The sequence below is a fragment of the Venturia canescens genome, chromosome 2, assembly GCF_019457755.1.
Source record: "Venturia canescens isolate UGA chromosome 2, ASM1945775v1, whole genome shotgun sequence".
Taxonomy (NCBI): domain Eukaryota; kingdom Metazoa; phylum Arthropoda; class Insecta; order Hymenoptera; family Ichneumonidae; genus Venturia; species Venturia canescens.
The window spans coordinates 3,193,514-3,210,738 of NC_057422.1; the positions used below are offsets into that span (position 1 = coordinate 3,193,514).

Consider the following 17,225-nt stretch of genomic DNA (forward strand, 5'->3'; position numbering starts at 1 on the left):
ATCATAATCTTACTTTTTATACTTGGAAACAGCTACGATGGCTACGATGATTGAACGGTCGTTGTATTGCCCGTAAAGGCCTTGTAGGTGCGGATTTCGATTCTCTACGAAAAAGGAATATCGTGCAAATTTTTCTTCAAGCTGCTTCTTTTTTTTATGATTAACTTTTTTTGATGGGTAGTGCATGCAGAGAAAAATTATCACTTTTTTATACATACCCGACTAGACTATAAAATTGTATAAAGGTCAATAAATGATTATATATTATAACAATTTTTTTATAATAACATTTCCTATTTGTTGATTTGATTTATTAATTTGAATGTACATAATCTGTCATGGCGACGATGATCTAACCAAACCTGCTGTTCGGCGCTCAGTGTGACCAACAAAAAAACACTTGCGTACGTTTTGTGTGGTTGGTATTAAAAACCGAGTTGCCGCAACATTCGACCAATCAAAATTGTTTCGCATAGCCCCATACCTTAAGGTGATCTATCAATTGTTCGGTCGGTAAAAATCCTGTTCTATGGTTTATTCCGATCGAGTAGTTTGATATTTGAAAGAAAATGTAAAATTATAAAGTTATGCTTATTCTATCAGAGAACAAAATGCAACTTCTATTTTTCGCGAAAAACCAAGGATATCTGAGTAAACCACCGTGTACCCGTTTTTCAGCTGTCTTTCTCGCACACCCACGCAACTGCTAGATCACCTTAAACATTGAGTGTCACTTCCTGATAGCTATAGTCTATGGTGCCTGGCATCCTCCTAACCGTGTCCTAAACGAAAATGCATCGCGAAACACGTCGTACGGTGAAATTGTGAAAATTTCTTCGAATTTTGAGCACAACTGATGTGACGTGAAAAGTTTATTCTACGTGTGTCACATAAAAAGACACCGAATTGTCTTGTTTTAATAATTTGGTCCATTAATATAAAATAACGGAAAGATGCCGCGAATTATGATAAAGGGTGGCGTTTGGCGCAACACCGAAGTACGTTTGTCAACATAACCTTTAAATTACTAAAGCCCGTCACTAATTTCATTCATTATTTGATGGAAAAAACAAGTGAAAATAGGATTATAACAATTTTTTGAAATTGGAAATAAAATGTTCACAGGATGAAATTCTCAAAGCGGCTGTCATGAAATATGGCAAAAATCAATGGAGTCGTATAGCTTCGTTGCTTCATAGAAAATCAGCGAAACAGTGCAAGGCTCGTTGGTTCGAATGGTTGGATCCGAGCATCAAGAAGACCGAATGGAGCAGAGAAGAGGATGAGAAACTTTTGCACCTTGCAAAACTCATGCCCACACAATGGCGAACTATAGCACCTATCATTGGACGTACAGCGGCACAATGCCTGGAACGCTACGAATATTTATTGTAAGCTCCGGATGAACCATTCTTTATCGAGTTTTCACTTTGACAGGCCTGAAAATATGAACTGTTGGAAAAATTATTTCTTCTCATTTTAACAGTTAATTTATGATAATTTGAAAAAACGTTTACCTACTCGAAAGCCATTATTTTGGAAACCCTCATAAATCTAATTTCTGTGTGACAGACCAACAAAATCGAACGCTAATGTTAAGGGTATGGGTCAGGTGATATCCTACTATTGTGAGTGCAAGAAAAACAGCTGCAAATTTGGAAAATCACATTTTATAACACGATTTGACAGATTACAGAAAAACTGTCATTTTAGTGTGTAATAACAATGAATTAAAACTTTTATAACCACTCAAAACATATAGATCAATTTAAACCTCAGAAATTTGAAGCAAGTTTAAACGGCTGTTTCGTATGCTTAATTGAATGGATCCAAAATGAGAGACTTTCTGGAAAAAATCATTTGAAAAAGCTAATACTGTTTCTTTTCCAGGGATCAAGCCCAGAAAAAAGAGGAAGGAGAGGATGCGGCTGACGATCCCAGAAAACTTAAACCAGGCGAGATCGATCCGAATCCTGAGACGAAACCAGCTAGACCGGATCCGAAAGACATGGACGAGGATGGTAATCTTGTTGAATGATTTTCCCAATCTATGAAATTGAAATTTTTCACAGAAAATCATGTACATAGAATGAGTAATTTACTCACAATATGCATGATCTGTGGACACTATTTGTTTATTGCTCAGTAACAGAATGCTCTTTTATATTATACAATAAAACCAAACTTATATCAAAGGCAGGCTATAAAAATGAAAAAGCTTTTTTAAACAATCAAAAATAACATCCACCACGTATAAAATACGAATAATTGATAGACTGCACAAATGTTATAAACGACTCGTTCCCAACAGAATTGGAAATGTTATCCGAGGCACGTGCGAGACTGGCGAATACGCAAGGCAAAAAAGCGAAACGCAAAGCTCGTGAAAAGCAGTTGGAAGAAGCACGTCGTTTAGCAGCTTTACAAAAACGTCGTGAACTTCGAGCGGCAGGAATAACAGTTTCGCAGAAAAATAAGCGTAAACGGGGTGTGAATTACAACACCGAAATACCGTTCGAAAAACGTCCGGCTTCAGGTTTTTACGACACTTCCACCGAACATGTCGATCCGCTCGCTACAGATTTTTCTCGTATGCGGCAACAGCATCTTGACGGTGAGCTCAGAACAGAGAAAGAAGAAATCGAGCGACGCAAAGACAAACAGAAGATGAAGCAACGCAAGGAAAATGATATACCAATGGGAATGTTGAACAATGATGAGCCATTGAAAAAACGAAGCAAACTCGTTCTTCCTGAACCCCAAATTTCCGATCAGGAGTTACAACAAGTTGTCAAACTTGGACGTGCTTCGGAAGTCGCGAGAGAAGTCGCTACCGAAAGCGGCATCACTTTGTCGGACAGTCTTCTAGCCGATTATTCTCTAACGCCAAATATTGCTGCAACGCCCCGGACACCTGCGGTCACCGATCGCGTCCTTCAAGAAGCTCAAAATGTCATGGCTCTCACACACGTAGACACTCCCTTGAAAGGTTAGATAAATTTAAAAAAAAATTATTCTCAGCTTCCCTTTTCTCGGGTTCTCGATAGTAAAAGTAATCGTGAATTTTTTGTTTCTTCCATACAGGTGGCTTAAATACCCCTTTGCTGAATCCGGATTTCAGCAGCGTTATTCCAGCTGCGAATGCAATTGCGACACCGAACACCGTCCTGACGACACCGTTCCGTTCTCAGCGGAGTGACGGAACACCCTTGAATACGTCTTTCAATACTCCGGCTTCATTGAGAACACAAAACGGTGCGCTCATGCCAACACCGGTTCGTGATAAACTCAGTATAAATCCCGACGACGGTCTTGATGGCTCCGAAACTCCGGCTCTGCAGAAACAAGTCAAGGAACAATTGCGGGCTGGCCTTAGCACACTGCCGGCACCCCGGAACGATTACGAGATCGTCGTACCCGAAGACGAAACGAAGGAGGATGGCACCGAAATCCCGGTTGACGACGTTATCGAAGATCAAGCTGACATTGACGCGAGAAAACAACAAGAAATTTTAGAACAAAGTAATTTTTTTTTTTAGTAATAGAAACATTTATTGTCCCTTCCAATATTGTTTGAGTATGAATTTTTCTTTTCGAGTAACATCCAAAGACACTACACTTTTATAGAGTAGAATAATATATTTGCATGCAATATTTTTGCAGATAAAAAAGAACTTGCACGAAGATCACAAGTCATTCAGAGGAGCTTGCCTCGCCCAGTTGAGGTCAATATGAATATACTGCGACCAATAATGGACTCACCATTGACTGATCTTCAAAGGGTAATGTTCACCATTTTCTCCTAACTTATTGATTATGAACGAGTATTTTTTTATTGTGGTTTTTTTTATTAGGCAGAAGAGCTGATTAAAAGAGAAATGATCGCAATGCTGCAGTACGACGCAATACAGAATCCACTTCAAACGAATAACAGACGCGGTGCATCGATCATGTCCCTCGCTCAATCTTATCTCGATCAGCATCCTTATGACAATTTTGAGCAGGAAGATCTTAAAGCTGTAAGCACTTCGTTCAACAAATTTTTTAACGATATGCGAAAGAAGACATTTCTAGCAAGGTTCTATTCAGGTTTTGCTGTTTCATCTCGTTTCAGGCAGAACAACTTCTCACCGATGAAATGAACGTCGTACGAGAAGGAATGGCCCATGGCGATCTCAGTTTGGACGCCTATACTACAGTTTGGGAGGAATGTTTGTCTCAGGTAATTAGGAAAATTGCATGTGTGTTGAAAGATCATGAAGTTCTAGAGATTTCTAGGAAAAGAAATAAAAAACAACCAATATAATTTATCATCAACATTCCATATTCATCTCGATTCAATAAATGTTATAGAAATTGTGATTTATGAGCATATACACGTTATTACTAGCCCAGGTATTGAGAGTTACTGTTCATTCCAGATTTTGTATCTGGAGACACAAAAACGATACACGAGGGCGACCCTGGCTTCCAAAAAGGATCGCGTGGAAGCTTTTGAGAGAAAATTGGAAGAGAATCGGGTTCATATGACTGGAGAAGCGAAACGAGCTGCAAAAATGGAGAAGAAATTGAAAATACTCACCGGTGGCTATCAAGTAATTCATCAATTTTCTTTTGTCGTTCGAGTTATAAATTCATCGACGAGTTTAGTTTGGGTAGTTTGAGCCACTTCATTTTTATTTCACCGATATTTGAAACATACAAAAATGATCCTTTACTTTCAGTCTCGCGCCCAAGTGTTGACAAAACAACTGCACGATCACTGGGAACAGATTGAACAGGCACACTTGGAGCTTTCAACTTTCAAATTTTTGCAAGCTCAGGAAGAAGCGGCTGTACCGAGAAGAATAAATGGTCTTATGGATGACGTGAACAGGCAAACTCAGCGTGAAAAGGTTCTGCAATCTCGGTTTTCCGACCTTCAGGATCAGTTACAAGAATTACAACTGCAATGACTAAAAAATGAAAATCGAATAAAAAAAAGGAGATGAAATAGGGACGAGGCGGTATAAGAAACGACAGAAAGGTAATTTTCTGAAAAAATAATGCTGTTCATAAAAAAAGCTCACTTCGACTTTCGAATCAATAAAAAATGAAAAAAAAATTGTTCGATGAATATCGACGAATAATTAAAAACGGATTTTCTTTTATTAACACAGGCATCGATTTCGTGTAAAACAGTAAAATTCAATGTTTAAATCCATTTTTTTTTAGGCTTAAGTTTCATTAAGTGTATGTCCTCGCTGGAGTACATTGAATCTTGATCCGAAATTGGTACAATTTCCACGCTGAACTGGTTCCTTAATTTCTCCATAAAAATCTCCCAAACTCGAATTTGTCCAGGTGTGTCTCTCTCCTCTTGTGACAATATTGCATACGATTGAGCATTCCGATTCAACAACATTTCCAATGTTTTGAGCAAAGGGTCTATCGACTGAAATTGAAAGAACGTAAGCACCACCATCGGTCGATTCTCCTATCCAGCGGGTATGAATCTTAACAAAAATACCTCTGCGTAATATACACAGTCAGCCAAAAGAATAATATCTGGTGATAAATCCTCAAGAATTTCCTTCCCCCATTCCAAAACTTGGGCGCACACAGAGCCACCGAATTTTTTCCAGTGATCCTCATTCACTTGAATGTTTCTCTCCAATATCGGTAAAGCACTTGCTAAATCTGTGCAGATTACTTGAGCCCTGAAGATACATGATTTAACTCATGAATTTTTTGTGTTCAACACTATTTTTCCACTAAAAAGTGACTGAAAGTGACTTGAAAAACAAACTTTAAAATTCAGTCTTGTTTCTCCGCATCGGGTTCACCTTTTCAATGTTGGTTCGATAAAGAATAAACAGAGTTCGAATTCCGATTAATTTTGAAGAAAACAGTTGTAAGAGCATAGTTGATCGCGTGATAAATACGATGAATCTGATACAAAGCCACGAAATAAAGAATAAAGAAAAATGTAAAATGAGGTCTAAAATAAAAAGAGCAATTTTTGTGATGTTCGGGTCACATGTAATCCCATCCCAGAACTGTGGAGCAAGATTATCCGAGAAAAAAGCATGTCGTAAGGTTGATTTTGTTTGTGGCACATTTTTCATACTCATGAGAGATATCCAGACAAAAAAAATTAATTCCTCCAAACAGAAAATTAAGTATTCTTGTACCGTTAATAAATATTCACCGAACGTGATTATTATGCACTGTTCGCGCCCCGACATAAATCGAATGTGATTGTGCATATAATGACAAAAAAAAACCTTATTATCGCGGATACGAGAAATACATTCATAATTCGAAGTTGAAAAAAAAATAACAGGTTTCAAGAACTAAGGCTAGGAATGTTTCCAAATGATTTTTCATCATCGAGGTTGAAGTCAGTTCTTCCAATGTCGAAACTTTATTGAAAAAACTATTGAATTTAGAACAATTTTATACAGCGGAAACTCGTGGTGAGGACAATTAAGATTTTTGGTTGCAAGCTTTCGATCTCTCAACGACGTACTTTTCTCAAAATATATGGTGCAAAATAGTTATGAGCAAAAGTACGTACGATCAGTATCTCGCAGAAAAATCCTGAAGGATTAGACGACGCTGAAGTTTCCAACGTTGGAGTTCAACGAAATGAACGAAAAAAACGTTTTTGATTCACCAATTTTTTATTTCACGAATCGTTGGTGCAGCTTGCAAAACTACGAATCGCAAATTTGGCAGGGAACAAAATAGGAGAATTACTGGAATTATTGGAGAGTTTTTTTCGATCATTTCGTTGGACTCCAACGTTGGAAACTTCAGCGTCATAGGATTAGCGAGTTGTTAAATAAGTCCCAAGTGGGACTCTGAGCAAGTGTAGAAGTGAAACCCAACAGAACTTTTGAATCCCGAATCGAAACCGATTGATTTGAACTTTTACAAGTGAAATGATGGAAGTACATATAATAAAAATTAAGTACCCAAGACACGCGGCGGTCATGCCTACACAACCGATCCCTGATCCTAATTCAACAACTTTCTTTCCAAACAACCAATTCCCACCGTATTTGTCATTCTGACAACAAACGTCGAGATACTTTGCAAGTACCAACGCCGCGTCCCACACTACGCAATTTACATCCCCTATTTTTTGCTGATGTAGCGTTAGACTGCATTCTCGTGATTCTATTTCGAAAGATCTTGTAAAAATATCATCTAAACCCTTCATTTTCAATATACGAAATTCCTAAAATTCAATAATGTTTCTATTTATTTCACAATAATATCTTAATAATTTCTAGAGCACCGCGAAGTACTACAGTCACTACAGTAACAGTACAACGTAGTAGTACAACCAGCAACTAACCAACAAGTTTTGGTTCGATTGGCTCCGGTTGCCTGAACCAAGAACCAACAAGTATACTGTTGATTGAGATGAGAAATGAGAACCATTATCGTGCACGTGGTTACTGACAGTGGCGGTGCCGCTAGTGGTGTAAAAGATGGGCAAGCAAAATGATGATCTCGATATTTATTTGAAAAAGGAAAGCTCCTTCACAATCATTCAAATTTTATAAAAAATATTGCCAAATGATTTTAAAGCTATACTAAATTCAAGGATTAACCAAAATAAATGAAACGATTGTCGTCTTATTTGTGCCAGAACGATGAACAGCACACTTGAAGCCCGCAAAATTCGTGATAGAAGCGCACCACTCGGCAGTCTCACTAACTAAAAGTTGTTTTCGTAAGAGCAATAAAAAATAAAAATATAAAACCGTAAAACCGTATTTGGAAGAATGGAATAGGAGTTAAATATATAATAATAAAAACCAACATTATTGTTATTTAAATTTGATTTATTGACCTTTTCAATGCAGTGATCAAGGATTGTTTGAGATTCGATATTTGCAAAAATTGGTGGTACGTTTGTTTACATACGCTGATGAGATCCCTTTTTTTCGTCTATACATATAAATGTGGAGAATATTTTGAGACTTGGAAAAATTTGATCCAATTTTTCACACGTATTCGCATGTCGTAAATCAATCTTGTTTTATATCAGGTGCATATCTACTTCGAATTTTTGAGCTCTGAATGTACGAATAATTAGTCGACAAACGATCTTGATAACAGCTAAGTTGAGTGGTTCAGTGCTGCGCGATAACAGTTCGTAAAAATAATTCATGAGAATGGCATCTGCACAGGTAAAAAATAGTCATTGTCTCGTCTATTAATTTTTTTACTGTTTAGTCTACTCTTAGATTTGTAAAATGAAAATTCAGTAAATAAAATGAGAACATTTGAAAATATTGTTGCTATTTTACATATGGAAAGTTTTATTAAAATGCATGAATTGGAGGAGACAAAAGTAATGAGAAACTCCATCAAAATATTCGTTTCTGCATTGTTAGATTGAAAAAATATTGAAAATCTACAAGTCAGTGGCACAGAATCCTGCTTTGATATCTGCCAGAATCACTTGGGTTAACGAGTCAGGGATTACGGTACAAAGTACTTGGTCACAACGAAACCTTGAGAGACGAATTTCTCAAAAATTTTCTAGGGAGCACATTCTTAAACCAGATCTGCAAGTTGCCAATGAACTCTTCCCTGTTGATGTATCCACCGAGTATGTCACCTCAATTCTCACTTTTAGTTTTACAGTATTCAATAGTTGCAAAATGGTGATTATACATAAATACTTTGTCGTATGTTTTTGATTGAATTTCAGACTTGCGTCTGCCCTCTTCGAAGATGGGCAGAAAAAAGCCATTTTGCGATCCGGGATTGTCGATAATGTCACCAAGCAGTTTATTGAAATTTGGGACAGACAAAGATTAGTGAAGAATTATGACTTATCAGCTTTGGATGTTCATGGTGATGTTTATACTGACTGTAAGTTTGATTCAAAAACTGCGAGTTGAAAATGAGTTCTGCACAAAGACATGTTTGATTTTTTTTGCATCATGAAGGTCATGATTTAATGCAATTGAAGTTAAAAATGGATATGGTGGATGGAAAATCTTTTTTTTTCTTTTCAGCGGAATTCGGATCTTTTGAGTGGTCACCCGATGCAACAAAACTTTTGTATGTAGCTGAAAAAAAGCTTCCCAAGTGTGAACCATTTTACAAGCAAAAACCATTGGATAAAAAAGAAAAGAAAGAAGAAGACGAAGTGTCACGGGTAACTAATGGAATTGATAAATTTTTATAAGATCTTGAGTTGTAGTAGTCATGCGTAGACAAAAAATTGTAGCCATTTAGGGTGCTTAAGAGCGTAATAGTATAGTCAGTGGAAAGATCATCTCATGAAAATGATTGATTTACACAATAAATCATTTTTAGGGATAAAAATAAATTTTAGATGTCTTTTCATTTTACATTCCTGTTCATTTTTCAAGCTATATGATCGAAATAACTAATATTGGAGTACGAATAGGGCAATGAATACGTGTTCAAGCCACATTGGGGAGAACAATTGGTCGGAAAACATCGTCCAGTAGTCGTTGTTCTTAACACGAACGATGATACGTTAACCGTTCAGACCGGGATCGCCGAAAATCTTTCACCCGGTCAAGTAATCTGGACACCAGAAGGTGATGGTATTGTTGGTGTGGCGTGGATGCATGAACCTCGATATCTTGGACTCATGCACTGTAGCAACCGAGAATCGTGGATTTTTCTCTTAAAAAATGGAGATTACCGTAAATATTTGATTAACTACTTCAAGCACATGCAATATCCATTAAAAATCATTGGGAAATATTCCGATCTCTTATCTCCTTCAGGCAACTTGTCCGATAACGGTTGTGCGGTTCGTTCGCCGAGATTCAGTCCAGACGGAAAACATCTTATTTGGCTCGAAAGAGAATCTGGTGGTCCCCATCACAATGCACATCGGTTGATGCATCTGAAGTGGACACCAGAATTAGGAAAGGTGCATTTTTTAAATCTTTTCTATTTCAGGGATTTCAATATTTTTAACAATTATATAGGAATATAAAGACATTTTAACCATGTGGCGTTTCACATTTTGTCACTTTGCCTTACGGACATTCAAAGCATAAGTGGAAATGGGAAAACTTATAAGAAGTGTCATTAAAAAAGTATTAGTAGTCATAAATCAAAATTACTGTGTAATATTACGGAATATTACTTTTAAGACAAATAAATGAAAACGCTTCTCATATAATTTTTTTTTTCCAGAGTGAAATTCTCGTCGATATCGTGCGCAATAATAAAACAATAAATTTTGGTAAAAAATTCTACGGTTTGTTCAATCGAGGCTTTCCAAAGCGTTGCTGGAGCAGTGACTCATCATATTTGTTCTTCAGCACCCCGCAACGACTTGTTGTGCGTTCTTACGCACTAAATATCGGTAAATCAAATAAAGAATCAACGAATAAAAAGAAGGGACAAGTTTGAGTTACTTGCGCTCAAAGAGTTAATCTAAATTTAGAGTCTGCGTATGTCACTATGTGAAATTTTGCTGTGACATACCCGCGCGAGCACACACACGACTATAATGATAAAGATTTCAACACTAATAATAATGCGATCATTATGTTTTAGAGAAAAAAATTCTGACAGAAATCGAAAACGATTTGAAGACCCTCAGTATTCTGGACGTCCATAACAATATTTTACTCTTTATGGAAACTTCTGTAATCGAACCTTCGGAACTAATGATTGGACGTTTTGATGAAAGTTCCGTCCATTCAATATCCAGAAATTCGATAACCCGGAGGAATCCGATTGAAGGATTTGCAAATTTTATGTACGATCCTCTCGAGCACGTGGCTCAGAACGACGACAAAGTCAGTAAGTATCGTATCCGTTAAAAAAATCATCGTGAAAAAATCTCAGCTTTCATGATTTAATTTCCCTTCGTGATATTCTGACTCACAGGAGAATTCAATTCGATGTACTTTGGGCCAAAACGTGGAGCTGACAAATCTCATCCGTTGGTAGTCACGATACACGGTGGACCTCATGGCTCCTATTCCAATTTATTTTCTATCGACACCGCAGTTCTCGCTCTTTTGGGGTTTGCAGTGCTGCAAGTCAATTATCGCGGTTCAGCTGGTATGGGAGCCGATAATATTGAATTTCTTCAGGGACGAATCGGTGACGTTGATGTCAAAGACTGCGTCAAAGCAGTCGAAGATGCCCTGAAAGAATATCCCTGGCTCGATGCCTCCCGCGTTGCCATTTGCGGAGGTTCTCATGGTGGATTTTTGGTCGCTCATTTGAGTGGACAATATAGCGTAAGATTTTTACTAATTTGAAACCTATCTCATCATAGTTCGGAGACACGTTGCGCCACAATCTCTTCAATATTACAGTGATGAATAACGTGTCGCTAGATCACTACGATCATGCTAAAAAGTTGACGTGCAAAAATGCTAACAAAGTTTACATCTTTTTAACTTGACGACAACTGAAATCATGTTACAGTTTATTTTTATTGATGGTCCCATTTTCTTCAGGAATTGATTTCTTTATTCATACAATGAATAAACGAGATGAGTCAATAGACATTGATTATGGATGGCACTTGACGTGATTTTATCTCATTTCCAGGATAAGTACAGAGCAGTCGTGATGAGAAATCCGGTGATCGACGTCGCTACGATGTCTACAATTTCGGACATCCCCGACTGGTAAAAGCATCTCGTTTCATTAGTTAATGATCCTTAAAAATATGTTTACCATTCCGGTAATTCGAACGATTTGTTATTTCAGTCGCAATGCACTGTCTAAAGATGAGAAAATTGCATTCCGTCACGTTGTGTAAGCATTATGTCATTCGAATCGCGGTTCATGAAACGAGGGAAAAATAACGGGTCAAACGGGCAATCACTTTTAAAAGGACTATATTATTGCAAATTGAATTATCATTGGTGTTCGTGGTTTAGATAAGGGATAAAGAATTTGACGAATTTAATAAATTTCTAGATAGAAAATTCATTTTGATTCACATATATTGGATAACGTCATTATTAGAGAACTTTGTATTTTCTGAATCGGTTATTCCAAGTCAATTTTCAATATCGGGAAGAATCGTCGCTTCTTTATTAATTCGAAAAAAAAATTTGTAATCGTCAGGTGTGTAAGCGAAGCAAGTGGCTTTCGGTACGATGAGGTGTTGCCGCGAATGGATAGTCCAGAGGCGACTGAAGTTTTTGTCAAAATGCTCAAATGTTCGCCCATCATTCACGTCGATAAAGTCAAAGCCCCAACCTTGGTCCAAATCGGCTCAAATGATCTTCGTGTACCACCCTCCCAGGGTAAACACTGGTACCAACGTCTCAAAGCCAATGGTGTGAAAACCAGGTGAGATACAAGTTCAAACGAATCTTTCGAATTTTATATTGGAAAGATTATTTGAATTTATTGCTTAAAGTTGTCGTTTAGTTCCATGAGTAAGAGATCGATAAGTGCAAAGTAAATATGCTTTTCACTTATACTTTTCAATGTATTTACTTTTTAATTCTCGTCCCTTAATCATGTAACTAATAGGTCATCTTCAATTAATGAAAATACTATTAAAAAAAAAGACACTCATTTTAATTATTGTTACTAATTTTATATTATTGTAATAGGATGCACGTATACGATGATAACCATTCACTTGCGTCAATGACCGCAGAAATAGACGAAATAATCAACGCTGCCATATGGCTGATGGACCATACTACTGAAAAGGAGGGGCTCAATTCGATCGAATAAAGAAATTTTGCTACACGAAGAAAAAGATTTCACAAAATATTCGTTTATGAATCGAGTCCAGTTTTGTTTTCCTTACAATTTTAGTTTATTCGACTCGATAGCGAGAGAGCCATCTCACAGTATTTTACTACTTTTTCACTCGAGTGTAAATAAATATTTTGGTAGAATTAAAAAGTAAACATATCTCAAAAACACAAATATGGGCTTGTGTAATCATTTTGTGTCCATTAGGCATTATTTCCATTGATACGTTTAGGCAGCAGAAATTTGCGGTTCCTCAAAATTCGAATCTTTCGCTTCATTTTCATAATCATTTTTTGGTATTGTTACAATTACATAAATTTGAACTTTATTCATTTTGATTATTCAAATATTTCATGCCTTTACTACTCCTACAATATTTTTATTTCCACTAAAATTTTTCCTGGCGTAAAAAAAGTGTAAATATGTCGAGACCACGCGATTACATACACAAAATGTAAAATATCCCGCTTTTGGGTACGGACGTAACAAATATAGCGACAGCGTAAACATTTCATTCGATTGTATTTTCTATTAGTTAAAAAACTTGTACAGCAACGGGCACGCGTTATGTACAATTTTTTGTTTATACATGATTGGGTTAATGAACTATTTTGTTTGTTTAAAGTTCTATTCTTGTAAACTGTATTAAGTTGTACTGGAAGCACTTTTTCAAATTTGCTACCATAGGAAATTTGTTCTTTATTTTTTCCTCAGGTATGTATGTGTTGTCATGTTTGAAAAACTTCGTTAGACGCAACATACATTAACCAACAGAATGTTGGAAAATCTTAAAATGTTTGTCTCGTATAGTTACAGAAAAGTACCGCTCTGGTTTGTAGGCCATTAGCGATTGCGGTGCTTAAAAATTGGATTAAATTCATTTTCGAGACTAGGTAAATTTTACCCGATATTGCAAAAATACTGTTCAATATTACGTACTTGTTATTTTACGTGGGTGAAAAAATTAGCCCCTTATACGTACAAAGTTTATAAAACCTCAGAGTAACTTCACTAACGAAGTATCTTGATCCCAACAAGCGATATTTTTTGTCGTACTTTAGTTGGCCATGAGAGGAAAGTCATATATTCACGTTCGTATTCGGTTATGGAATTTGTGCCATTTTCATGTTTGACTATCGAACAATTCGATTCACGGCGTATCGTTGTATAAGATATTGCATAATCATACAAAAAAATCGTTATTATTGAATATTGCCTAATTAAAACATTAAACAATGATACGTTAACGCCGATTACGATGATTTCAAAATTGACATCGTTTAAATGTAACGAAATTCTTTCATATAGCAACTCCCATGTATTATTTGCCACATTGAGCAAATATTGTTCAAGGAGTCTAAGAGGAAAAAAGTCCCAATGATAAATTTCTATGAATTACTAAGCTGCGATTGATAAATGATAGAAAGATTTCCGTTGCGCTTGAACAATGCAAACTTGAGACCGTCGTTCAGAGGGCTACTTCCAAGGCCTTAAGTAGTAGGTGGATTCGATTGCTCGGGAAATAAGGAGTCGTAGCTAGGCGGCAAATCTTTGTCCAAAACTGAGGGTGCAGTGGCAACTTGAAGCATCGGATCGACGACTACTGGCTGATTTGCAGAACCAGCCGCCTCGCGCTCTATCCTTGACAATCTGTTGTCTTGACCACTGGGTCCAGCGCAATCGGAGGACCAGCACAATCTTTTATTTTTTCGACACATCCACAATCCCATTATGAATATGATAAAACATAATATCATAGTCGTCACGGCTCCTATCGTCACTTTGGTTCCTGTACCGTTGCTCACAATATCGTAGAGCTTTTCGCAATTTTCTTCGTCAAGGCATACCTCTTCAGGACAGTTTACAATTCCATCGCAAAAATATTTTGTCCATAAACACAAATTCTCATCCGTTAAGGATTTGTATTTCTCACGATTTTCCTTGATTTTCTCACAGTCTGAAAGTACACGAAGTTTTGGGTTATTGGAGTTAAATATGTTAAAACGTAGTGTAGCCAGGTGGATCGGTGAGGTAAGAAGTTTACAGCTCCCTAAAAGAGAGTATTCTGATTTTGAGCTTACATCGACAAGGAAAGCTCTGATAATAAGAAAATGAATGTAAATTGAAAAAAAAATTTGCGTACTGGATTTTTTCTTACTTTTGTACGGAGTATAGACGATGGTAAGATCAAGAGTCTGATTTTTCTCTAATGGAGTTTTCGAGATGAATATGGTCGTTTCAATTTCTCCTTCGAGGTCGAATTCAGTAAAATCTCGATAAAGTTGGGTGTCGGATCCATCATTCCAAGTGGAGCATTCTTCCTGCATAGGTCGGTAAGTTACTTTTCTTCGATCTATCTGTCCGCAAAACTTGCAGGTTGTGTGTCCGTCTCTTCGTTTAAACTGGAAGAAAAAAACATTGATAAAATGCACTTCCTGCTGCTTTTGATCATTTCTACATTTGGTATTTGTAAAGAGAAACAAAGTGGCACATGACGTTCTTTTATTGTTAAATTTCCAATAAAGTTTTTATTAAATTTCAGTTTTTTTTTTCACAGTAATTGTGATTGAATCCCTAGGTTAGGGTGTAAGGATTGAACATTTAAAAATCCCAAATATGTGTGTTTGGTAAAAGTGTGATTACCACGGATCATCTGTAAAAATCTGTGCGAGCCAAGCGTATAGGTCAAAATTTTTGTATAATAATGTCCTTTTGTACCAAAACCATAAGTCGAAATTTCTGTTTAACACTGTGTGTTTCTGTCAAATCGTCTTATCGAATTTCACAGAAAACAATATTTTTCTTCAGAATTCTCTGTTCGTGAATTCTGAAATTTTAGTCGATTATTTAGTAAATTTTTGGAAAATTTTTTAATTCGTTTCTTCTCTACTTCTGGGTAAAAAGAATTTTTACCTTGATGTAATCCATGCATTCGGTTCCATTCCTTCTCAGAGACATATTTTGTATAACTGTGAACAAATGCTCACCTTTATGAGCTTTGAACACAAATCTGCATTGTTTGTCGGTTTGCACATGCCAATGTTCAAAAGTGTGCATAGGCCGAACAATCACAGCAGAGTTAGGATCACTCGATAGTAGAATTGAGCGTTTCTTACCCAGTGGATCACAAATTTCTTTTCTTTCCATGGGATCTTTGAAACAAACCAAATTTAGTTGATTGAATCATGAATTGTTATTTATTTGCCATTTAATTGTTGGTTTAATGTTTTTACATGAGACATATGAATTAGTCAACTCAAATTAGCTATAAAAAAATATTATTTTCAATACAAAATAATTTGTCAATCAAAATTCAAAAAGTTGACTGCCTGTATTAACTTAATTTTCTGGAATTTATTCTTCTAGCCCTAGTGCAAATATGATAGAACAGTACATTAGGAAAGAGTAATTGCGAACAACTCTCGTAGGAAATCTCTTAAGAACACGGAAATGAACAACTTGGAGATTAGTAGTCAGGTTGAAAAATGGAAAATCACATGGAAATAGAGGAAGCAAAAGATGCATAAATGGAATGGAAGATGCGATAAGGAATGTAGCAGTAAATGTGTTGGAATGATCTGTGGAAATAAATGACATTCTCATAGGTTTCACAACTAAACAACAATTTGCGTCAATGTCATTATTAATGAATGTAGAAATTTTCTGTCGAAGAATCTGTGGGAAGTATCTGTGATTGAATGCTATTGAGTTTGAAATGAATTCCCTCACCCTAGTAAATAATTAACTCCGTTTCATTTTTATCGAATTCCATATCATTGTATTTTTCGAGTTGAAGGCTAATTACATGCAAACGAGATAAAAAGAGAGAGAGAGAAATAGAAAATACTTACATTCGGTGTACCTTTCCAGAGCAACGATTGAATTCACCGTTAAAAGAAATACGCAAACAAGGTTTAGATATTCGTACCCAGCCATTTTGACCCTTGTTAATTAATCAAATAACGTCAAAATGCCATTGAAATGCACGCTGTTACAAGAAGTTGTTCGAACCAAGTTCGTTGCTTTTGGTTGCATGTACTTATTATATCCACCGTGTCACTCGAATACTCGAATTAGCTGGGTAAGTAAAAAAATCGAAATAGTAATTTTGGTGGCTCTTGTGAGAACGTTGGCGAATCGCAGTTTCTAGAGAATCACAAATCAAATTGTTTTTGTATCGCGTATACAGGTTCTATAGCACTCACTCACCCAAGTACTTAAGGAATCCACAAGAAAAAAAGTCGCACAAGGAAAGTTCAGTTAAGAACCGATGGGAGAAACCCGTTTTCTTTCGCTGCCGTGTCATTTACCTACGAAAATATTTATTTTGTGCGTGTATAGAACACTTTTTGTGTTTGTACTGACAGATGCGTCACAAAATTTTGATATCCCCCCGATACGAACTATAACACGATCCGATCATTTTCTCCCCTCCTGCCCGACTCTATTGAAGTCTAAAAACATCCAGAATCCCATGTGTCACACGC

General features: G+C 36.5%; 4 protein-coding genes across 6 annotated transcripts; 2 read left to right on the forward strand and 2 right to left on the reverse strand.

Moving 5' to 3' along the window:
• Nucleotides 1-763: 763 nt before the first annotated feature.
• On the forward strand, nt 764-5,136 carry Cdc5 (cell division cycle protein 21). The gene is made up of 10 exons (XM_043413430.1): nt 764-998; nt 1,126-1,391; nt 1,891-2,021; nt 2,312-2,989; nt 3,085-3,522; nt 3,664-3,782; nt 3,855-4,019; nt 4,115-4,222; nt 4,422-4,595; nt 4,725-5,136. Exons 1-10 carry the CDS (start codon nt 954-956, stop codon nt 4,953-4,955), a joined length of 2,355 nt encoding a protein of 784 aa, XP_043269365.1. The 5' UTR covers nt 764-953; the 3' UTR covers nt 4,956-5,136.
• Nucleotides 5,130-7,435, reverse strand: LOC122407305 (protein-lysine methyltransferase METTL21D-like). 2 transcript variants are annotated; one of them, XM_043413437.1, is made up of 3 exons: nt 7,346-7,435; nt 5,510-5,699; nt 5,130-5,434 (listed from the first exon to the last, which is right to left on the reverse strand). In XM_043413437.1, exons 1-3 carry the CDS (start codon nt 7,429-7,431, stop codon nt 5,195-5,197), a joined length of 516 nt encoding a protein of 171 aa, XP_043269372.1. In that variant the 5' UTR covers nt 7,432-7,435; the 3' UTR covers nt 5,130-5,194. The 2 variants fall into 2 exon arrangements, with proteins under 2 accessions (XP_043269372.1, XP_043269370.1); XM_043413435.1 differs by lacking the exon at nt 7,346-7,435 and adding an exon at nt 6,960-7,335.
• Nucleotides 7,436-7,661: 226 nt separating this feature from the next.
• Nucleotides 7,662-12,912, forward strand: LOC122407301 (acylamino-acid-releasing enzyme-like). Of its 2 annotated transcripts, XM_043413431.1 has the most exons (14): nt 7,662-7,902; nt 8,045-8,186; nt 8,394-8,611; nt 8,714-8,877; nt 9,024-9,166; nt 9,422-9,686; nt 9,771-9,919; nt 10,189-10,360; nt 10,555-10,803; nt 10,891-11,249; nt 11,566-11,645; nt 11,728-11,775; nt 12,091-12,318; nt 12,588-12,912. In XM_043413431.1, the coding sequence occupies exons 2-14, from the start codon at nt 8,166-8,168 to the stop codon at nt 12,712-12,714; spliced, it is 2,223 nt and encodes a 740-aa protein (XP_043269366.1). In that variant the 5' UTR covers nt 7,662-7,902; nt 8,045-8,165; the 3' UTR covers nt 12,715-12,912. The 2 variants fall into 2 exon arrangements, with proteins under 2 accessions (XP_043269366.1, XP_043269367.1); XM_043413432.1 differs by lacking the exon at nt 11,728-11,775.
• On the reverse strand, nt 12,738-16,727 carry LOC122407304 (uncharacterized). Its single transcript, XM_043413434.1, has 4 exons — nt 16,590-16,727; nt 15,652-15,890; nt 14,897-15,140; nt 12,738-14,695 (listed from the first exon to the last, which is right to left on the reverse strand). The coding sequence occupies exons 1-4, from the start codon at nt 16,672-16,674 to the stop codon at nt 14,229-14,231; spliced, it is 1,035 nt and encodes a 344-aa protein (XP_043269369.1). The 5' UTR covers nt 16,675-16,727; the 3' UTR covers nt 12,738-14,228.
• Between the last annotated feature and the right edge of the window lie 498 nt (nt 16,728-17,225).

Excerpts from the sequence above, each read along its gene's own strand:
- Cdc5 (XM_043413430.1), top strand. The coding sequence starts at position 954 with ATGCCGCGAATTATGATAAAGGGTGGCGTTTGGCGCAACACCGAA. Across the intron at positions 1,392-1,890 it reads GAACGCTACGAATATTTATT|GGATCAAGCCCAGAAAAAAG; the intron begins GTAAGCTCCGGA and ends TTTCTTTTCCAG. Across the intron at positions 2,990-3,084 it reads CGTAGACACTCCCTTGAAAG|GTGGCTTAAATACCCCTTTG; the intron begins GTTAGATAAATT and ends TCTTCCATACAG.
- LOC122407305 (XM_043413435.1), bottom strand. The coding sequence starts at position 7,207 with ATGAAGGGTTTAGATGATATTTTTACAAGATCTTTCGAAATAGAATCA. Across the intron at positions 5,700-6,959 it reads ATGACCGCCGCGTGTCTTGG|GGCTCAAGTAATCTGCACAG; the intron begins GTACTTAATTTT and ends ATGTATCTTCAG. Across the intron at positions 5,435-5,509 it reads ACTGTGTATATTACGCAGAG|TCGATAGACCCTTTGCTCAA; the intron begins GTATTTTTGTTA and ends TTTCAATTTCAG.
- LOC122407301 (XM_043413431.1), top strand. The coding sequence starts at position 8,166 with ATGAGAATGGCATCTGCACAG. Across the intron at positions 9,687-9,770 it reads CTTAAAAAATGGAGATTACC|GCAACTTGTCCGATAACGGT; the intron begins GTAAATATTTGA and ends TATCTCCTTCAG. Across the intron at positions 11,776-12,090 it reads ATTGCATTCCGTCACGTTGT|GTGTGTAAGCGAAGCAAGTG; the intron begins GTAAGCATTATG and ends TGTAATCGTCAG.
- LOC122407304 (XM_043413434.1), bottom strand. The coding sequence starts at position 16,674 with ATGGCTGGGTACGAATATCTAAACCTTGTTTGCGTATTTCTTTTAACG. Across the intron at positions 15,891-16,589 it reads TCTGGAAAGGTACACCGAAT|ATCCCATGGAAAGAAAAGAA; the intron begins GTAAGTATTTTC and ends TTTGTTTCAAAG. Across the intron at positions 15,141-15,651 it reads AATGCATGGATTACATCAAG|TTTAAACGAAGAGACGGACA; the intron begins GTAAAAATTCTT and ends TTTTTCTTCCAG.